The sequence below is a fragment of the Neovison vison genome, chromosome 11 (assembly GCF_020171115.1).
Source record: "Neovison vison isolate M4711 chromosome 11, ASM_NN_V1, whole genome shotgun sequence".
NCBI lineage: Eukaryota > Metazoa > Chordata > Mammalia > Carnivora > Mustelidae > Neogale > Neogale vison.
The window spans coordinates 171,337,549-171,358,802 of NC_058101.1; the positions used below are offsets into that span (position 1 = coordinate 171,337,549).

Genomic DNA, 21,254 nt, shown 5'->3' on the forward strand with positions numbered 1-21,254 from the left:
TAGAGACAAGCTTCAATGCAATCACCTTCACCCAATCAATGCTAGCCCTATAGGTAAACCAGTTTTAATCCCCCTTTATTTCAGGATAGTTGAGTCCTTTAACAAAGATATCAAGATACATCTGGGAAGAATCAATATAAACTTCCTCGCTCACACTGAGAATTGATAGCCACCTGCCCATCTTATTCTTCTGTCAGTGTTTCTGTGTATTTGTTTTGGTTCTGGTAGTATATAAATTATATACTTTGGGTTCATTTTGATGGGGTTCTTATTTATTTATTTATTTTTCTCTTGTCATCTATCTGTTTTTGTTTGTTTACTTTATAAATCTTACTTTGGGGCCTATTTGGGCTGGACCTTCTCTTTTATTTTATCTTTTTTTCCCCTGCATGTGTGTCTCTCTCTCCTTTTTTTTTTTCTTTTTCCTTTCTTTTTGGTGGGGACTTGATTGGTCAAAAGCGTTCCAGGGTACACCTAGCTTGCACCACAGTTGAAACATTCACTTACACATCTGTTCAGCCATATCTCATCAAAATGACTAGAAAGAGGAATGCCCAACAGAAGAAAGTTTCAGAGACTGGGCCCTCTCCATCAGAGCTACAGGATATGGACATAAACAGTAAGTTGGAAAGGAATTCAGGCTAACAATTATCCAAGCAATAGCTAGGTTGGAGAAAGCCTTTGATGACAAAATGGAATAGATTAGGGCAGAAGTTAAAGCCACCAAGGATGATGTTCACAATGTTCTCAGTGAGCTCCAATATAATCTAAATTCTCAAAAACCTAGGGTAACTGAAGCAGAAGATAAAATTAGTGATCTGGAGGACAAACAGAGAAAAAGGATCAGGAGGAAAGCTGAAACAAACAGCTTAGAAGCCATGAAAACAGAATTAGGGAAATAAATGATGCCATGAAAAGTTCCAACGTCAGAATTATTGGAATCCCTGAGGGGGAGGAGAAAGAAAGAAGACTAGAAGATATAGTTGAACAAATTCTCCATGAAAATTTTACCAGTCTCGGGAATGGAGCCAGCATTCATGTTCTACAGGCAGAAAGGTATGCCTCCAAGTTGATAGAATCTAGAAAGACCTCAAGACCCCTGATTGTGAAAATGATGAATCATAATTTTAGACAGGAACTCTTGAAAACAGCTAGGGCAAAGAGATTTCTTACATACAGAGGTAAGCCTTTCAGAATAATGTCAGACCTGTCCACAGAAACCTGGCAAGCCAGAAAAGGCTGATGAGATATATTCAGGGCACTAAATGCGAAAAACATGGAGCCAAGGACTCTTGTTCCAGCAAGATGGACATTCAAAATGGATGAAGAGATAAAGAGCTTCCGAGATGAGCAAGTTTTTTTTTTTAAGATTTTATTTGTTTATTTGATACAGAGAGATCACAAGTAGGCAGAGAGGCAGGCAGAGAGAGAGAGAGGAAGAAGCAGGCTTCCTGCCGAGCAGAGTGCCCAATGCAGGACTCAATCCCAAGACCCTGAGATCATGACCCAAGCCAAAGGCAGAGGCTCAACCCACAGAGCCACCCAGGGGCTCCAAGATGGGCAAGTTTTAAAAGAGTATGTGACCACTAAGCCGACACTGTAAGAGATATTAAGGGGGGTTCTATAAAAGAGGAAAAGCCCAGGAATATCATTGAACAGAAATATATGGAGACAATCTATAGAAACAAAGACTTCAAAGGTAACACGATGTCCATAAAAACGTATCTCCCAATAATCACTCTCAATGCAAATGACTAAATGCGCCCATAAAATGGCACAGGGTTGCAGAGTGGATAAAATGACAGGACCCATTCATATGCTGTCTACGAGAAACCCATTTTGAACCTAAGGACACATCCAGACTGAAAGTGAGGGATGGAGAAGCATCTTTTATGCCAATGGGTCTCAAAAGAAGGCTGGGGTAGTGATTCTCATATCAGATAAATTAGACTTTAAAGACTATAGTCAGAGATACAGAAGGACACTACATCATTCTTAAAGGGACTATCCACCAAGAAGATCTAACAATTGTAAATATTTATGCCCCCAATATGGGAGCAGCCAATTACATTAAAAAAAAAAAAAAAAAAACAGAGTCTCAGCCTCGCCGCTGCAACCCGGAGACTGCTGAGCCCCCGTCCGTCTGCCGCCACCCACTCGGGACACAGAACATCCAGTCATGGATAAAAATGAGCTGGTGCAGAAGGCCAAACTGGCCGAGCAGGCTGAGCGATATGATGACATGGCAGCCTGCATGAAGTCTGTAACTGAACAAGGAGCTGAATTATCAAATGAGGAGAGGAATCTTCTCTCAGTTGCTTATAAAAATGTTGTAGGAGCCCGTAGGTCATCTTGGAGGGTCGTCTCGGGTATTGAGCAAAAGACGGAAGGTGCTGAGAAAAAACAGCAGATGGCTCGAGAATACAGAGAGAAAATCAAGACCGAGCTAAGAGATATCTGCAATGATGTACTGTCTCTCTTGGAAAAGTTTTTGATCCCCAATGCTTCACAAGCAGAGAGCAAAGTCTTCTATTTGAAAATGAAAGGAGACTACTACCGTTACTTGGCAGAGGTTGCTGCTGGTGATGACAAGAAAGGGATTGTAGATCAGTCACAACAAGCATACCAAGAAGCTTTTGAAATCAGCAAAAAGGAAATGCAACCAACACATCCTATCAGATTGGGTCTGGCCCTTAACTTCTCTGTGTTCTATTACGAAATTCTGAACTCCCGGGAGAAAGCTTGCTCTCTTGCAAAGACAGCTTTTGATGAAGCCATTGCTGAACTTGATACATTAAGTGAAGAGTCATACAAAGACAGCACGCTAATAATGCAATTACTGAGAGACAACTTGACATTGTGGACATCGGACACCCAAGGAGACGAAGCTGAAGCAGGAGAAGGAGGGGAAAATTAACCGGCCTTCCAACTTTTGTCTGCCTCATTCTAAAATTTACACAGTAGACCATTTGTCATCCATGCTGTCCCACAAATAGTTTTTTGTTTACGATTTATGACAGGTTTATGTTACTTCTATTTGAATTTCTATATTTCCCATGTGGTTTTTATGTTGAATACTAGGGGAGTAGAGCCAGTTAACATTTAGGGAATTATCTGTTTTCATCTTGAGGTGGCCAATATGGGGATGTGGAATTTTTATACTAGTTATAAATGTTTGGCATAGTACTTTTGGTACATTGTGGCTTCACAAGGGCCAGTGTTAAAACTGCTTCCATGTCTAAGCAAAGAAAACTGCCTACATATTGGTTTGTCCTGGTGGGGAATAAAAGGGATACTTGGTTCCAGATACAGGTGTAGTTTTTGTGTGGGTACTTTAAGGTTTGGAGCACTTACGAGGCTGTAGTAGAAATGGGTATTCTGTAGATACCGTGTATGGAACCATGAGAATCTGTGGAATACTCAACTCTCAGTGTGCACACCTTTGATTACAGTTGCAGAAGTGTTCCTTTAGTTGTGACCCAATTTACTCTGGATAAGGGCAGAAACGGTTCACATTCCATTATTTGTAAAGTTACCTGCTGTTTGCTTTCATTATTTTTGCTACACTCCTTTTATTTGTATTTAAATGTTTTAGGCAACCTAAGAACAAATGTACAAGTAAAGATGCAGTAAAAATGAATTGCTTGATATCCATTACTTTATGTGTATCAAGCACAGCAGCAAAATAAAAATCCCATTTATTTAACTTTTCTTTTTCATTTTCTTTTTTTTTTTTTTAGGGTTTTTGGTTTGGTTTGGGGGTTTTTTTGTTTGGGTGGGGGTTTTTTTGTTTGTTTTGTTTTTGTTTGGGGTATTTTTTGGTTTTGCTTTCGTGGATTTTTTTTTTTTTTGATACTTGCCTAATAACATGCATGTGCTGTAAAAAATAGTTAACAGGGGAATAACTTCAGATGATGGCTAGCTTTGTTTAATGTCTTATGAAATTTTCATGAACAATCCAAGCATAATTGTTAAGAACACGTGTATTAAGTTCATGTAAGTGGAATAAAAGTTTTATGAATGGAAAAAAAAAAACCAAACTGTTAATCAAGATAAAGAGTCAAATTGATATGAATACATTAATAGCAGGAGAACTTAACATGCCTCTCTCAGAAATAGATCATCCAAGCAGAAAATTAATAAAGAAACAGGAGCATTGAATGACACATTGGACCAGATGGACCTCATAGATATATACAGAACATTCCACCCTGAAACAACAGAATGCTCATTCCTCTCAAGTGCACATGAAACCTTCTCCAGAATAGACCACATACTGGGTCACAAATCAGGGCTCAACTGATACCAAAAGATCGAGATTATTCCCTGCATATTCTCAGATCACAATGCTTTGAAACTGGAGCTCAACCGCAAAGAAACGTTTGGAAGGAATTCAAATACCTAGAGACTAAAGACTAGGAAAAATACATGGTCCTCTCAATTGATGCAGAAGAAGGCTTGGACAAAACACAGCATCTGTTCCTGATTAAAATGCTTCAAAGTATTGGAATAGAGGGAAGATTCCTCAACTTCACAAAATTCTTGCTTTAGAATGCTTGGATCAACCAGGAAATCGAATAAGAACTGAAACAATTCATGGAAACCAATGAGAATGAAGACACTTTGGTCCAAAACACATGGGATAGAGCAAAGGCAGTCCTAAGGGGGAAATACATAGTCATCCAAGCTTCCCTCAAAAAAACTGAAAAATCCATAATACACCACCTGTATCTACACCTTAAAGAACTGGAGAATCAACAACAAATTAAGCCAGCTCCACACACAAGAAGGGAAATAACTAAGATTACAGCAGAGATCAATGATATAGAAGCTAGAGATACTATAGAATGCATCAATGAAACTAGAAGCTGGTTTTTTTTTGGAAGAATCAATAAGATTGATAAACCATTGGCCAAACTAACGCAAAAGAAAAGAGAGAAGGCCCAAATTAATAAAATTATTAATCAAAAGGGAGAGACCCTGAATAACACCAAGTAAATAGAAACAAACATCAGAAATTATTACCAACAGCTATATGCCAATAAGTTAAGCAACCTAGATGAAATAGATGCATTCCTGGAAACCTATAAACTTCCAAGACTGCATCAGGAAGAAATTGACAACCTGAAGAGACTAATATCTAGTAACGAGATTGAAGCAGTGATCAAAAACCTCCAAGAAACAAGAGCCCAGGATCTAAGGGGTTCCCTGGGGAATTCCAACAAACTATCAAAGAAGAAATAATACCTATTCTCCAGAAGCTGTTTCAAAAAATTGAAGCAGGAGGTAAACTTCCAGACTCTTTTTATGAAGCCAGCATTATCCTGGTCCCCAAACCAGGCAAAGACCCCACCAAAAAGGAGAATTTCAGACCAATATCCCCAATGAATATGAATGCTAATATTCTCAACAAGATCCTAGCCAATAGGATCCAACATCACATTAAAAAGATTATCCACCATGACCAGGTGGGATTCATCCCTGGGATGGTTAGTTCAACATGGGTGGTTCAACATTGGTAAATCAATGAGTATGATAGAACAAGTCAATAAGAGAAGAGAGGAAAACTACATGGTCCTCTCAACTGATGCAGAAGAAGGCTTGGACAAAACACAGCATCTGTTCCTGATTAAAATGCTTCAAAGTATTGGAATAGAGGGAAGATTCCTCAACTTCACAAAACCTATCTATGAAAAACCCAAAACAATATCATCCTCAATGGGGAAAAGCTCACAGCCTTCCCGTTGAGATCAGGAACACAAGAGTGCCCACTCTCACCACTCTTGTTCAACATAAATTAGAAGTCCTAGAAACAGCAATCAGACAACAAAGAGAAATAAAAGGTATTCAAATTGGCAATGAAGAAGTCAAACTCTCTCTTTGCAGATGACATGATCCTTTATACAGAAAAACCAAAAGATTCCACCCCCAAACTACTAGACTCATACAGCAATTCAGTAATGTTGCAGGATACAAAGTCAATGTACAGAAATCAGTTGCTTTCTTATACACTAACAATGAAAACACAGAAAGGGAAATTAGAGAATCAATTCCATTTACTATAGCACTAAGAACCATAAGATACCTGGGAAGAAACCTAACTAAAGAGGTAAAGGATCTGTACTTGAGGAACTACAGAACACTCATGAAAGAAATCGAAAAAGACACAAAAAGATGGAAGACAATTCCATGCTCATGGATCAGAAAAATAAGCATTGTTAAAAATGTCTATATTGTGTAGTGAAATCTATTCTTTCAATGCCATTCCAATCAAAATTCAATCAACATTTTTCAAAGAGCTGGAGGAAACAATCCTAAAATTTGTATGGAATCTGAAGAGACCCTGAATTGCCAAGGAAATGTTGAAAAAGAAAAACAAAACTGGCAGCATCACGTTGTCTGACTTCAAGCTTTTACTACAAAGCTGTGATCACCAATACAGCATGGTACAGGCATAAAAACAGACACATAGACCATTGGAACAGGGTAGAGAGTCCAGATATGAGCCCTCAACTCTATGGTCAAATAATCTTCGACAAAGCAGGAATAAAATATACAGTGGAAAAAAAAAACAGTCTCTTCAATAAATCGTGCTGGGAAAATTGGACAGCTATGTGTAGAAGAATGAAACTCAACCATTCTCTTACACCATACATAAAGATAAACTCAAAATGGATAAAAGACCTCAACATGAGACAGGAATCCATCAGAATCCTAGAGGAGAACATAGGCAGTAACCTCTTCGATATCAGCTACAATTTCTTTCAAGATATGTTTCCAAAGGCAAAGGAAACAAAAGCAAAAATGAATTTTGGGGACCTCATCAAGATCAAAAGCTTCTGCACAGCAAAGGAAGCAGTCAACAAAACAAAGAGGCAACTCACGGAATGGGAGAAGATATTCGCAAATGGTAGTAGAGACAAAAGGCTAATATCCAGGATCTATAAAGAACTTCTCAAACTCAACACACACAAAACAGACAATTATCTCAAAAAATGGGCAGAAGACTTGAACAGACACTTCTCCAATGAATACATACAAATGGCTATCAGGCACATGAAAAAATGTTCATCATCATTAGCCATCAGGGAGATTCAAATTAAAACCACATTGAGATACCACCTTACACCAGTTAGAATGGCCAAAATTAGCAAGAAAGGAAACAACATGTGTTGGAGAGGATGTGGAGAAAGGGGAACCCTCTTACACTGTTGGTGGGAATGCAAGTTGGTGCAGCCACTTTGGAGAACAGTTTGAAGATTCCTTAAGAAATGAAAAATAGAGCCTCCTTATGACCATGCAATTGCACTACTGGGTATTTACCCCAAAGATACAGATGTAGGGAAAAGAAGGGCCATCTGTACCCCAATGTTCATAGCAGCAATGGGCACGTTCACCAAACTGTGGAAAGATCAAGATGTCCTTCAACAGACAAATGGATAAGGAAGATGTGATCCATATACACTATGGAGTATTATGCCTCCATCAGAAACGATGAATACCCAACTTTGTATCAACATGGACATGACTGGAAGGGATCATACTGAGTGAAATAAGTCAATCAGAGAGAGTCAATTATCATATGGTTTCACTAATTTGTGGAACATAAGAAATAACACAGAGGACATGGGGAGATGGAGAGGAGAAGAGAGTTGGGGGAAATTGGAGGAGGAGATGAACCATGAGAGACTATGGACTCTGAAAATCAATCTGAGGGTTTTGAAGGAGTGGGGGATGGGAGGTTGGGTGAACCTGGTGGTGGGTATTTGGAAGGGCACGTATTGCATGGAACACTGGGTGTGGGACAAAAACAATGAGTTCTGGTACACTGAAAAGAAATTTAAAAATTAAAAAGTAAAATTTGGATAAAAAAAAAGAAACTATCGGTCTTTGTAATGGGGGGTATTAGTGGGACATCAGGTGTTCCCAAATATTCCTGATCCAGTAACTCCCCAGCCCTACCTACATATCCTTTAGGAAGTGGGCTATGCTAAGGTGTTCTGACTCCTGTGGAGCTCCCAGAGGTTTGGGACAGAGATCTCAGAACAGACTGTGATCTCACAAGAGTTGTCCACAAGATTATGTGTGATCTGGCAAATGGAAAAACGGACTTGTATCTTGGAGGGTGCAAGACACAAGCACACTGACATCCTCAAGTGTCTGAACATTGGAAGCACCCATGTAGCCTGCTTGTGTTCAGATGAGTCAGGTCCTGTAAACATTGTTTTTTTCCAGTCCTTCTGTTCTATCACTACTAATTTGATGTGAATAATAAACCACAAGGACCATTCATCACTATTTTAGTTCCCTGTTATTATCTCACACCACCCAGGATGCAGAGAGGCCAGATACAGCAGAGAGATACCTTGGGACTGCTGGTCGCATCTAAAGTCTTTGTGAAACTACAGATACTTCCGGCAGATCCCAAACAGGAACATTGCAGATCTGACCACTGGACAGTGTTGAATTTGGCAAGGCTCTGCATTTCCCCCAAATCAGGGTGCCATGAGATTTGGCTAGAAATCTCATGAGATTTGTCCATAGATCTCATGAATATGGCCCCAGATCACCTGAGCCATGATCTGAGACATTGGGAGGTTAGACCTTAGATCTCACAAGATTTGAGTCTAGATTTTGTGAGCCCTGGAAAAGGAAAGAGGTGGTTTATTGTTGGTAGAGGCAAGACACCAAAGACTGTCCTGAAGTGTCAAAAGTTTGGGAAGGCTCCCAAAGAGGCATATTGTGTGTTCAGGTGAGCCAGCTCCCCTGCACATTGCATCTTCCTGCACTTAGTGTCCTTCTATTCCATTATGTTCACTTTTTTTGTGAGAGAGGGACCACAAGGTCAATTTAGCCCTATTTCAGTGCCCTGTTGTTAGCTTCACATCATCCAGGACACGATAAGAGGTGAGACATGACTGAGACACCCTGTGTCTTTATGCTGGTGGTGTGTGAGGCTGTTTGTTTTATGACAGGTTCCCAGATGTCTCAAATTCAGGCATATCCCAGGCATATCCTTACTTAAATTATGCAAGGGAGGGGAGGCTCTGAAGTGCCTACTCCTGCTAAGTTTCCTTGACATTTGTCTTGATGTGATATCAGAATTGGCGATAAATTTCATGAGATTTGGCCCAGGTACTTGTGAGACTTGTGGCTGAAATCTTGTGATGTTTGTAGTGAGATCCTGCAAGACTCACAACAAGATTTCATTAGATCTGGTGACAGAAACAAGGACCTTGTTTTGGGTTGGAGCTAGTCACAAATAGACTTTCCTGAAGAGGCCCAAGATAGGGAAAGCACCAAAGAAGACTGCTTGTGTTTTCAGATGATCCAGCTCCCATGCACATTGTTTCTTCCTTCTCCTGACCTCCTGTTACTACCACCTCAAATTTACTGTGAAAAAAAAATCATTCATCCTGAATTCAGTGTTGTCTTGTTGCCCACACTTTACCAGGATGCTGAAACACTAGGGATACAGGAGTGAGACTCCTTGTGCCTTTGTGAAAATCATATCTGGAAGTGTTTGTGAGATCACAAATATTTGTGGCTGTGCCCACACTGCAATGTGCCATGCCTATGTAATTCAGCAGTACAAGAGAGGCTCTGGCAGGGAGTTCCAGGTCTTCCTGAGGGCCCAGGAGTTTTTATCTTGCTGACTATATCTTGCTGACTGGGTCAGAGATCTCATGAAATTTGGACTGATATCATACAAGACTGTCCCACGATCATGTGAGATTTGTCAGAGGGAAGAGGTGGTTTGTTGCTGCCAGGGGTGAATCTCAAACAAACTGTCTCAATTTGTCAAAAGCCAGGGAAAGCACCCTGTGTGTTCAGATGAGTTTTCCTGTGTGTTCAGATGAGCCAGCTCCCAGGCTTGTTGCCTCTTCCTGCACCTATTGCTCTCCTGTGTCTATCACCTTTAACACAATGTCAATAAGGGACCTGGAGGCCCATTAATCCCATGTTTATGGGCCCATTTTGCCCCACATCACAATGTCATCTGGAGGCATCTGTGGAAAGCAAGGTGTTCCCAGGTATCCCCAATCCAGGAAAGTCTGAGCACTACCTGCTGTGCTGCACAGGAGTCAAGTTTAGAGAATTCTCTCCCCTTCCAGGTCCCTGTGATATTTCTCTCCAGATCTCAGGAGATTTGCTCTGGCCTCTCATGAGGTTTTTGGCAGTTTCAAGAGTGGCCTTTGATCTCAAGAGATTTGTCCAGAGATATCAGGAGATGTGGTCCAAGCTTTCAGGAGAGGTAGCCTGAAATTCACAAGATTTGCTCCAAGATTATTATTAGGGCACTTTTTTTTTTGTGGTGGTGGTGTGAGACACACATAGCCTAAACATGTTAAAAGCTGGGGAAGTCTCCCAAGGAACCTCCCTATGTACTCAGTTGGCCAGTTCCAGGACATGTTGCTTCTTTCCTTCTCCTCCTGCCCTCCTGTATCTATCACCTCCAATTTCATATGAAGAAGAGGCCATAGGGCTCGTTCATCCTGAAAACAGATCTACCTTTTTATCTCCCAACCCCCTTCACACAGGATGCTGAAACATCAGGATATAGTGTCTTCATGCAGGTTGTATCTGGGAACATTTGTGAAACTGCAAATATATGGCAGTTGTGCCCAATCCTTGATGTGCCATTCTTATCCAGGTAAGCAGTACAAAGGAGACTGCTAGGGAGGGCCAAGTCCTCCTGAGGGCCCAGGAGCTTTGGCCAGAGATCTCGCAAGTTTTGGCACTAGATCTCACTGACTGAGCCTGAGATCTCATGAGATTTGGGTGAGTTCTCCCAAGATTTGAACTGAGATCACGAGAGATTTGTCCCAAGATCACAAAAGATATGGCAGAGGGAAGAGGTGACAAGTCTTCAGCAGACTGTCTTGGACGGTCAAAAGCCTCAGAAAGCACCCGAGGAGAGTTCCTGTGTGTTCAGATGAACCAGATCCCATACTTGTTGCTTCTTCCTGCACCTACCACCCTCCTGCATTTATCACCTCTAATGTAGTACAAATAAGGCACATGGAGGTCCATTCATTCCTTCTTCTGTTATTACTTCCACATCACATGAGATCTGGGGACATTTCTACAGTGTCAGGTGTTTCCAGGTATCCTCAACCCAGGAATGTCCCAAAATGACATAATAGGCTTCACAGGAGTTGAGGCCAAGGAGTTCCCTCATCTATCAAGTTCTGTTGAGATTTCTTCCCAGGTGTCATATGATTTGGTCATAGATCTTGAGAGATCTGGCCTGAACTCTGGGGATTATGGCATATTTCTGAAGAGTGGCCATTCATCTCATGGGATTTTTCCAGAGATTGTGTAAGATTTGGTCCAAGGTCTCACGAGAGGTAGCCTGAAATTCACAAGATTTTCCCCCAAGATTACATGAGTTCTGGCTAAAGGTAAGAGGGGGATTCTCTCTCTCTCTCTCTCTCTCTCTCTCTCTGGTGGGACAAGGGGTGAGATGAGACCCACACAGAGAGCCTTAACATGTTGAAAGCCTAGGAAAACCCCCAGGGATGCTCCCTTTGTGCTCAGATGTCCAGCTCTGGGGCTTATTGCTTCTTCCTTATACTTCTTCCTATTTCTATCATCTCCAATTTAGTCTGAATAAGAGAGCACAGGGGCCATTCATCCTGTTTTAGTGCTATGCAGGTACCCCCCACTTCACCCAGGATGCTGAAACACCAGGGATATAGGGCTGAGACCTCTAGTGTCTTCATGCAGGTCGCTTCTGGGAGAATTTATGAAACCACAAATATTGGCAGTTGTGCCCAATCCTGGAATGTACCATCCCTACCCACTTCACCAGGACAAAGTAGGCTGGGCAAAGGAGTACCAGGTCCTTCCAAGGGGCTGGGAGGTTTGGTCAGAGATCTCGTGAGTTTTTGCCCTCTCACTGGCTGGGACCAAGATCTCATGAAGTTTGGATCTCCTGAGATCTCCTGAGATATAGACTTAGATCATATAAGATTTCCCCCAAGATCATGAAAGATCTGGCAGCTTGTTTCTTTAGATGCTAAGTCTCAAACCAATGGTCCTGAATAGCCAAAAGCCTTGGAGAGCACACAGGGAGATATCTGTGAGTTCAGATGAGCCAGCTCACATTCTGTTGCCCTCCTATGCCTATCACCTCTAATTACACCTCTAATGTAGTTAATGTAGTGTCAGTAATGAACTTGGATGCCCATTCGTCCCTCTTTCATGGATCCATTTTTACCACCACATCATATTGGCAGGAGCATTTGTGGAATGCCAGGTGTTCTCAGGTATCCTCAATCCAGTAATTTCCTAGTACTACTTATTATCTGCACAGGAACTGTAGCTGGGTGTTCCCTCCCATGCTGAGTTCCCTGAGATTTCTTGCCATCTCTTGCAAGATAGTTCTCACAAGATTTTACCTGATTTCTCAGGAGATTTTTGCCAAGATCCAAAGAGTAGCCTTTGACCCTATGACATCTGTGAAGAGATCACATGAAATTTGGTCCATGTTTCCCCAGAGGTATTCTGAGAATTCACAAGATTTGTTCCAAGATTACATGAAATCTGACAAAGGCGAGAGGTGGCTTATCTTTTTTTGGTAGGTGGTGAGCAAGACACACACAGAGAGCCTTATCATGTTGAAAGACTTGGAAAGCTCCCAGGAAGCCTGTCTGTTTTCTCACAGTCAAGCTCTGGGGCACACCGCTTCTTTCCTTCTCCTCTTGCCTTCCTGTTTTTATTACCTCCAGTTTAGTATTAATAAGACACTACAGGGAACAATTATCCTGAACTTAGTGCTTCCTTGTTACCCCAACTACACAGAGGATACTGAAACACCAGAGATATAGGAGGGAAACCTCTTGGGTCTTTGTACAGATTGCATCTGGGAGAATTTGTGAAACAGCAAATATTGGTAGTTGTGCCCAATCCTGGGATGCATGTCATCCCTGCCCACTTAATTAGCACAACTGAGGCTCAGCTAGGGAGTGCCAGGTCCTCCTGGGGGCCCAGATGTTTATAGTCAAAAGCCTGGGACACCCAGGGAGCCTTTCTGTGTGTTAAGATGAGTGAGTTCTCATCCTTTTGTTTCTTCCTGACCGTACTGCCCTCCTGTGTCTATCACCTTCAGGGTAGTATCCATAAGGGACCTGGAGGACCATTCATCCCTTTTTCAGTGCTCCGTTTTGATCCCCAATCACCCAGGATGATGAAGGTGGTGGAGATACAATGGAAACAACTTGTGTCTTTGTGATGCTGGCATCTGTGGGCTATTGTGGCATTACAGGTGCTCCAGGAGTCCTCAATCAAGGCATGTTCCAGTGCTATGTATGATGATTCACAGGAATCGAGGCTAGGGAGCTCCCAGCTGTGTCACACTCCAGTGAGATTTCTCCCCAGGTCTCAAAGATAGCCAGAGATGTCTCAAGATGTGGCCTGACCTCTCAGTAGGTTTTGGCTGAGTTCCAAGAAGTGGCTTTTGAATTCCCAAGTTTTGTCCAGAAATCTTGTGAGATAAGGGTCAAAGTTTTGCAGGAGGTTGCCTGGGAATTCATGAAATTTGCCCCAAGATTACATGAGATCTGACTATAGCAAGAGGTGACTTATTTGGAGGGTGGGGTGGAGATACACACAGTCTTAACCCTCAAAAGCCTGGGAAATGACCCAGGAGCCTACTGTGTGCTCAGATGTCCAGCTCTGGCCACCTTGCTTCTTTCTTTTCCTCCTGCCCCCAATTTCTACCACATCAACAAAAATTTAGTGTGCTGTTGAAAGATGGATCATAAGCAGTCTTGCTTCACTGAGATAAGTAGATAAGTATATTGCACTGAGATAAGTATATTCATTATTCTTTCACATATACGTTTGAAAAAACTGCTATTGAGGGGGAGAATGAACCATGAGACACTGTGGACACTGAGAAACAAACAGGATTTTGGAAGGGAGGAGGTGGGGGGATGGGTGAGCCTGGTGGTTGGTATTAAGGAAGCAGGTGTTGCATGGAGCACTGGGTGTGGTGCATAAACAATGAATCTTGGAACACTGAAAAAATAAAATTAAATTAAAAAAATAAAGAAGTTGTTGTACCAATGTTAAAGAGATTACTGTCTATGTTCTCCTTTAGGATTCTGATGGATTCCTACCTCACATTGAGGTCTTTTATCCATTTCGAGTTTATCTTTGTGTATGGTGTAAGAGAATGGTCGAGTTTCATTTTTCTACACATAGCTGTCCAATTTTCCTAGCACTTATTGAAGAAACTGTCTTTTTATGACTGTATATTTTTTCCTGCTTTGTTGAAGATGATTTGACCATAGAGTTGAGGGTCCATATCTGGGCTCTCTACTCTGTTCCATTGGTCGATATGTCTGTTTTTGTGTCAGTATCAGGCTATCTTGGTGATGACAGCTTTGTAGTAAAGCTTAAAATCAGGCAACATGATGACTCCAGTTTTGTTTTTATTTTTCAACATTTCCTTAGCAATCCAGGCTCTCTTCAGACTCCATACAAATTTTAGGATTGTTTCCTCCAGCTCTTTGAAAAATGCCAGTGGAATTTTGGTTGAAACGGCATTGAAAGTATAGATTGCTCTAGGCAGTATAGACATTTTAACAATGTTTATTTTTCTGATCCATGAGCATGGAATGGTCTTCCATCTTTTTGTGTCTTCTTCAATTTCCTTCATGAGTGATCTGTAGTTCCTTGAGTGCAGATCCTTTACCTCTTTGGTGAGGTTTATTCCCAGGTATCTATGGTTCTTAGTGCTATAGTAAATGGAATCAATTCTCTAATTTCTCTTTCTGTATTGTCATTGTTAGTGTATAAGAAAGCAACTGATTTCTGTACATTGATTTTTTTCCCAATTTATTTATTTTCAGAAAAACATTATTCATTATTTTTTCATCACACCCAGTGCTCCATGCAAGCTGTGCCCTCTATAATACCCACCACCTGGTACCCCAACCTCCCACCCCCCCGCCACTTCAAACCCCTCAGATTGTTTTTCAGAGTCCATTGATTTTTTTATCCTACCACATTACTGAATTGCTGTATGAATTCTAGTAGTTTGGGGGTGGAATCTTTTGGGTTTTCCATATAAAGTATCAGGTCATATGTGAAGAGAGAGAGTTTGATTTCTTCTTTACCAATTTGAATACATTTTATTTCTCTTTGTTGTCTGATTGCTGTTGCTAGGACTTCTAATACTATGTTGAACAAGAGTGGTGAGAGTGGACATCCTTGTCATGTTCTTGATCTCAAAGGGAAAGCTGTCAGCTTTTCCCCTTTGAGAATGATATTTGCTGTGGGTTTTTCATTGATAGATTTTATGAAGCTGAGGAATATTCCCTCTATCCCTATACTTTGAAGTGTTTTAATCAGGAATGGATGCTGTATCTTGTCAAATGCTTTTTCTGATGGAAGGATAATACTCCATAGTGTATATGGGCCACATTTTCCTTATCCATTCATCCATTGAAAGGCATCTTGGTTCTTTCCATAATTTGGAGACCGTGGCCATTGCTGCTATAAACATTGGGGTACAGACATTCTTTTCACGACATCTGTATCTTCAGGGTAAATACCCAGCAGTACAATTTCAGGGTCATAGTGAAGTTCTATATTTAATTTCTTGAGGAATCTCCACACTGTTCTCCAAAGTGGCTACACCAACTTGCATTCCCACCAACAGTGTAAGAGGGTTCCCCTTTCTCCACATCCCCTCCAACACATGTTGTTTTCTGTCTTGTTAATTTTGGTCATTCTAACTGCTGAGTGAATAAGTCCAAGCAGAGAGAGTCAATTATCATACGGTTTCACTTATTTGTGGAGCATAACAAATAGCATGGAGGACATGGGGAGTTAGAGAGGAGAAGGGAGTTGGGGTAAATTGGAAGGGGAGGTGAATAATGAGAGACTATGGACTCTGAAAAACAATCTGAGGGGTTTGAAGTGGCGGGGGGGTGGGAGGTTGGGGGTACCAGGTGGTGGGTATAATAGAGGGCACAGATTGCATGGAGCACTGGGTGTGGTGAAAAAATAATGAATACTGTTATGCTGAAAATAAATAAATTAAAAAAATGCTTTTTCTGTATCAGTTGAGAAGACCATGTGGTTCTTCTCTCTTCTCTTATTGATTTGTTCTATCACATCGATTGATTTGCGAATGTTGAACACCCTTGCAACCCAGGGATGAATCCCACCTGGTCATGGTAGATAACCTTTTTAATATACTGTTGGATCATATTAGATAGGATCTTACTGAGAATCTTAGCACCCATATTCATCAGGGATATTGATTAGAAATTCTCCTTTTTGGTGCGGTCATTGCCTGGTTTGGGGACCAGGGTAATGCTGGCTTCATAAAAAGAGTCTGGAAGTTTTCCTTCTGCTCAAATGTTTTGGAACAGCTTCCAGACAATAGGTATTATTTCTTCTTTGAAAGTTTGGTAGAATCCCCCAGGGAATCCATCAGGTCCTGGGCTCTTGTTTTTTGGGAGGTTTTTGATCACTCCTTCACTCTTGTTACTAGATATTCGTCTCTTCAGGTTGTCAATTCCTTCCTGATGCAGTCTTGGAAGTTTCCAGAAATGCATCCGGGAATGCATAATTTCTGATATTCGTTTCTATTTACTTGGTGTTATTCAGGATCTCTCCCTTTTGATTCATAATTTAATTAATTTGGGCCTTCTCTCTTTTCTTTTGCCTTAGTTTGGCCAATGGCTTATCGATCTTATTGATTCTTTCAAAAAACCAGCTTCTAGTTTTGTTGATGTGTTCTACTAATGCTTTTGATCTTGATGAAGTCCCAAAGGTTCATTTTCGCTTTTGTTTTCTTTGCCTTTGGAGACAGATCTTAAAAGAAGCTGTTGTGGCTGATGTCAAAGATGTTACTGCCTATGTTCTCCTCTAGGATTCTGATGGATTCCTGCCTCATGTTGAGGTCTTTTATCCATTTCAAGTTTATCTTTGTGTATAGTGTAAGAGAATGATCAAGTTTCATTCTTCTACACATAGCTGTCCAATTTTCCCAGCACCGTTTATTGAAGAGACTGTCTTTTTTCCACTGGATTTTTTTTCCTGCTTTGTTGAGGAATATTTGGCCGTAGAGCTGCAGGTCTATATCTGGACTCTCTACTCTGTTCTGTCTGTTTTTATGTCAGTATCATGCTCTCCTGGTGATCACAGCTTTGTAGTAAAGCTTGAAATCAGGCAATGTGATGCCTCCAGTTTTGTTTTTCTTTTTCAACATTTCCTTAGCAATTTGGGGTCTTTTCTGGTTCCATACAAATGAAATAAATGTTTTGATTTAAGACAAAACAAAAAAAAAACTTGAAATGAATTCAAAATTTAAACATAAGACCTGAAAGTATAAAACTCAGAAAAACTAACAGGAAAATGTTCACTAACATAGGTCTTGACAACTATTCTTTAGATATGACACCAAAAGCACAAACAGCAAAAGTAAAAATTTATAAGTAGGACTACATTAAACCAAAAAGTTTCTGCAAGGAAGAAACAATAAAGAAAATATAATCTAAGAAGTGAGAGAAAATATTTATTCATGGAACAAGCTGTGAATACCTAAAATATGTAAACAACTCATATGACTTAACTTTCAAACAATATGATTGAGGAGGGTCAAGATGGAGGAGAAGTAAGAGACCCTGTTTCAACTGGTCACCTAAACTGAGCTAAATATCTGTTAGAACACTCTGAACCCCCAGGAACTAAGTCTGAGATGTAAGATTATAAACTTCTGGATCTCTACGGGGGCAGAAACATCAGTGGAAAGGTAAAGTAGAGTGGGAATGCTTGGACTGATATCAGAGGATAAATAGAAGGGGGAGGGAGTCACCAGAAGTGACCCATTGGAAAGTAATACCCTAATATGAAACAAAATGATTGAGAATATGGGTAAAATAACTAAATAGACGTTTTTCCAAAGAACATCCGAAAGGCCCACAGGTACATGGAGATACTCAACGTCATTAATCATCAGGAAAATGCAAATCTAAACCACAAAGAGATATCAACTCATTTATTTAAGTTAGAATGACTATCAATAAGACAAGAAATAAATAGTGTGAGGATGCAGAGAAAAGGAAATGCTTGTGCAGCACTGCTGGGAGTAATAATTGGGTCAGCCACTATGGAAAGCAGTGTGAATATTTCTCAGTAAACTCAAAAGAGAACTACCATTTAATCCAACAATTCCACTTCTGGGTGTATATTCAAAGGAAAGGAAAACAGGATATTAAATAGACATCTGCACTCTCATATTTATTGTAGCATTATTCACAATAGTCATGATATGGACACAACCTAAGTACCTATCAAAATATGATGGATAAAGAAGATGTGATTAGATATGTAATGACATGTTATTCAGCCACATAAAAAGACATTTTGTCACTTACAACAACATAGATGAACCTTGAGAACATTGTGTTAAATGAAACAAATCATGCAGAGATAGTCAAATATTGTACAGTGTCACTTATAGGTAAAATCCAAGAAAGACTAAACAAACAAACAAACAATACTGAGAGTAGAATGGTTGTTACCAGGGACTGGATGTGTGGTAATTGGGAGATGTTTGTCCAAAGTATATACTTGAAGTTAGAAAATGAATAAATTCTGGAAATCTAATGTACAACATTGTGCTTACAGTCAATAATACTGAATTACATAATCAAAACTACTAAGAGAGTAGATCTTTAATGTTTTGATCACATAAAAGATAATAATGTGATGTGATGAAAGTGTAAACTTAGTTATGATAGTAATAATATTGCAATATATAAATGTATCAAGTCAACAGATTGTATTCCTTAAACTTACACTATTGCTTTACACCATTTATATATCAATTCTTTTTTAAAAGTTGGGTTAGTGCAATAGTATAGCATAGCACAGTGCAATGGTGACCTGAAGACTCCAGAGACAGACTGCCTTAGTTCAAATTTAACTCTTCCACTTAAGAGATTTTATACAAGTTACCTATTCTCTGAGATTTCTTCTCATGCTTGAGAAGGAGCAAGTAATAGCATACCATGAGAATGATATGAGATTTAAATGAGTCAATATATGTTATATTTTTCAAACACCAATTGAGAACATAGGAAGTACTTAATGAAATCTACTTGTCGTTAGAGAACACCATCTAAATTTTTCAAACACCAATTGAGAACATAGCAAGTACTTAATGAAATCTACTTGTCATTAGAGAACACCATCTATGGGGTACCTTTTAATACTCAGTGGCTCCATTTACTTATTAAAATTTGGCTAACCTAACTAATAAAAAAGAAATTTTTTTCTAAGGAGGAAATTAGGGAAAAAGTAGATGGATATGGCTCAGCAACTGGAAATCTCATCACCTTGATAAGCTGACATAGTGTGATGGCCTGGGCTTGAAGGCATTGGTTGGTTAGTGGAAGAGAAGGGAATAAGAACTCATAATACAAGACCCAAAGGGAGCTTTAGAATTCAGTATGTCCTTCTCTAAAACTTGTTTTCCTCAATAATCCAAAAGGACTGTGGTCTTTTTCTAGCAGGTGAACTGAAAAAAAGAGACTGCTGGGAACTTAAAGAAATGTTCTAAAGAAAAATAACATTTAGGAATTTTAGACATATCTTGTCTCTAAAGAAAACCTCTTTTATATGTAAAAAAAAAAAGTCTTTTTCCAAAGCATGATTTCCATTGAAATAGCATGCACATTAAAGGGAACATAATCTTCTGGGTAAAAATATGCCTTTTCCTAACATTTTTCTTTTTTGGAACAGAGTGGGAAGTTCTGTTCTGAAATAAAAACTAAAAAGGAGAACATATCTGTTTCCCTCCTCAAACACACAAACCTACCAAAACAGGTACAATTACAATATACCTTATTTTACTACATTCTCATGATTTGGTAGAAATATTAAAAAGGATTAGACCAAAAAATAAAGGAAGAAAACTGCATCCTATTACCTTAAAATTTGGCATGGTGATGTCAGATGTCACTTATAAAATTTATAGTGAAGGAATCAATGGCTTACTTTAATATTTCCCCTTTAAGTTATCGTGTCTCTCAGTTATGTGTTTAATTAAACATATTTCCAACCATGAGGGGAGTATGTGCCTGTGCATCTGTGTGTATCATTTATTTTGTCTGCATCCACCAAGTCTGTTTAGAATTACATCCTACAATGGTAAGGAGCAAATTCTGCTCTCAATAGTTTACAACAATGTGATGGTAAGGTATAACTCACCATAATTTGGCTATTGCAATTACTGTGACTATACATAGAGCAGTACATGTATTCCTTTGAATTAATGTTTTTGTATTTTGGAGGTAAATACCCAGTAGTGTAGTTACTGGATTGTAGGACAGTTCTATTTTTAAGTTTTTGAGAAACCTCCACACTGTTATCTGGAGTGGCTGCCCCAGTTTGCATTCCCACCAGCAGTGCATGAAGGTTTGTTTTTCTCCACAGATTCACCAACCCTTGTTTCTTCTTTTGTTGATTTAAGCCATTCTGACAAGTTTGGACAAGAATCTTATTATAGTTTTAATTTTCATTTTCTTGATGATGAATGATATTGAACATCTTTTCATGTAGAAATATTTGTTCATTTCTCCTGCCCATTCTTAAAATTTCATTGTTTTTTTAGGTGTTGAATTGTATAAGTTCCTCATATAATTTGGACACTAGCCATTTATTACATATATCACTTGCTAATATTCTCTTCCATTCAGTGGGTTGCCTTTTATATTTGTTGATTGTTTTCTTTACCATGCAGAGCCTTCTTATTTTGATGTGGTGTCAATACTTTATATTTGCTTTTATTTTCCCTGCCTCAGGAGACATACCTAGAAAATATTGTTAAGACCAATGTCAGAGAAAATACTGCTTTTGTGATCTTCTAGAATTTTTATGATTTTAGGTCTCACATTATATCTTTAATCAATTTTGAATTTGTTATTGTGTATGGTGTAAGAAAGTGGTCAAGTCTCATTCTTTTGAGGGTCACTGTCCAGTTTTCCCAATAACATTGGATTTACCCAGTGGGTATTCTTTTCTGTTTTGTTGAAGATTAATAAACATATAATTGTGGACTTATTTCTGGGCTTCTTATTCTATTCCATTGGTCTACATGTCTATTTCTGTGCCATTTCTACTCTATTTTGATAACTACAATTCGTAGTATAACTTGGAGTCTGGAATTGTGTTTTGCTTTTGTTTTGTTTTGTTTTCAAGATTTCTTTGGCTCCTTGGGGTTCTTC

General features: G+C 39.5%; 1 protein-coding gene across 1 annotated transcript; it reads left to right on the forward strand.

Annotated features, from left to right (window-relative positions):
- Positions 1–2,105: 2,105 nt before the first annotated feature.
- On the forward strand, positions 2,106–3,698 carry LOC122889837 (14-3-3 protein zeta/delta-like). Its single transcript, XM_044225252.1, has one exon. It carries the CDS (start codon positions 2,180–2,182, stop codon positions 2,915–2,917), a length of 738 nt encoding a protein of 245 aa, XP_044081187.1. The 5' UTR covers positions 2,106–2,179; the 3' UTR covers positions 2,918–3,698.
- Positions 3,699–21,254: the final 17,556 nt, after the last annotated feature.

Excerpts from the sequence above, each read along its gene's own strand:
- LOC122889837 (XM_044225252.1), top strand. The coding sequence starts at position 2,180 with ATGGATAAAAATGAGCTGGTGCAGAAGGCCAAACTGGCCGAGCAGGCT.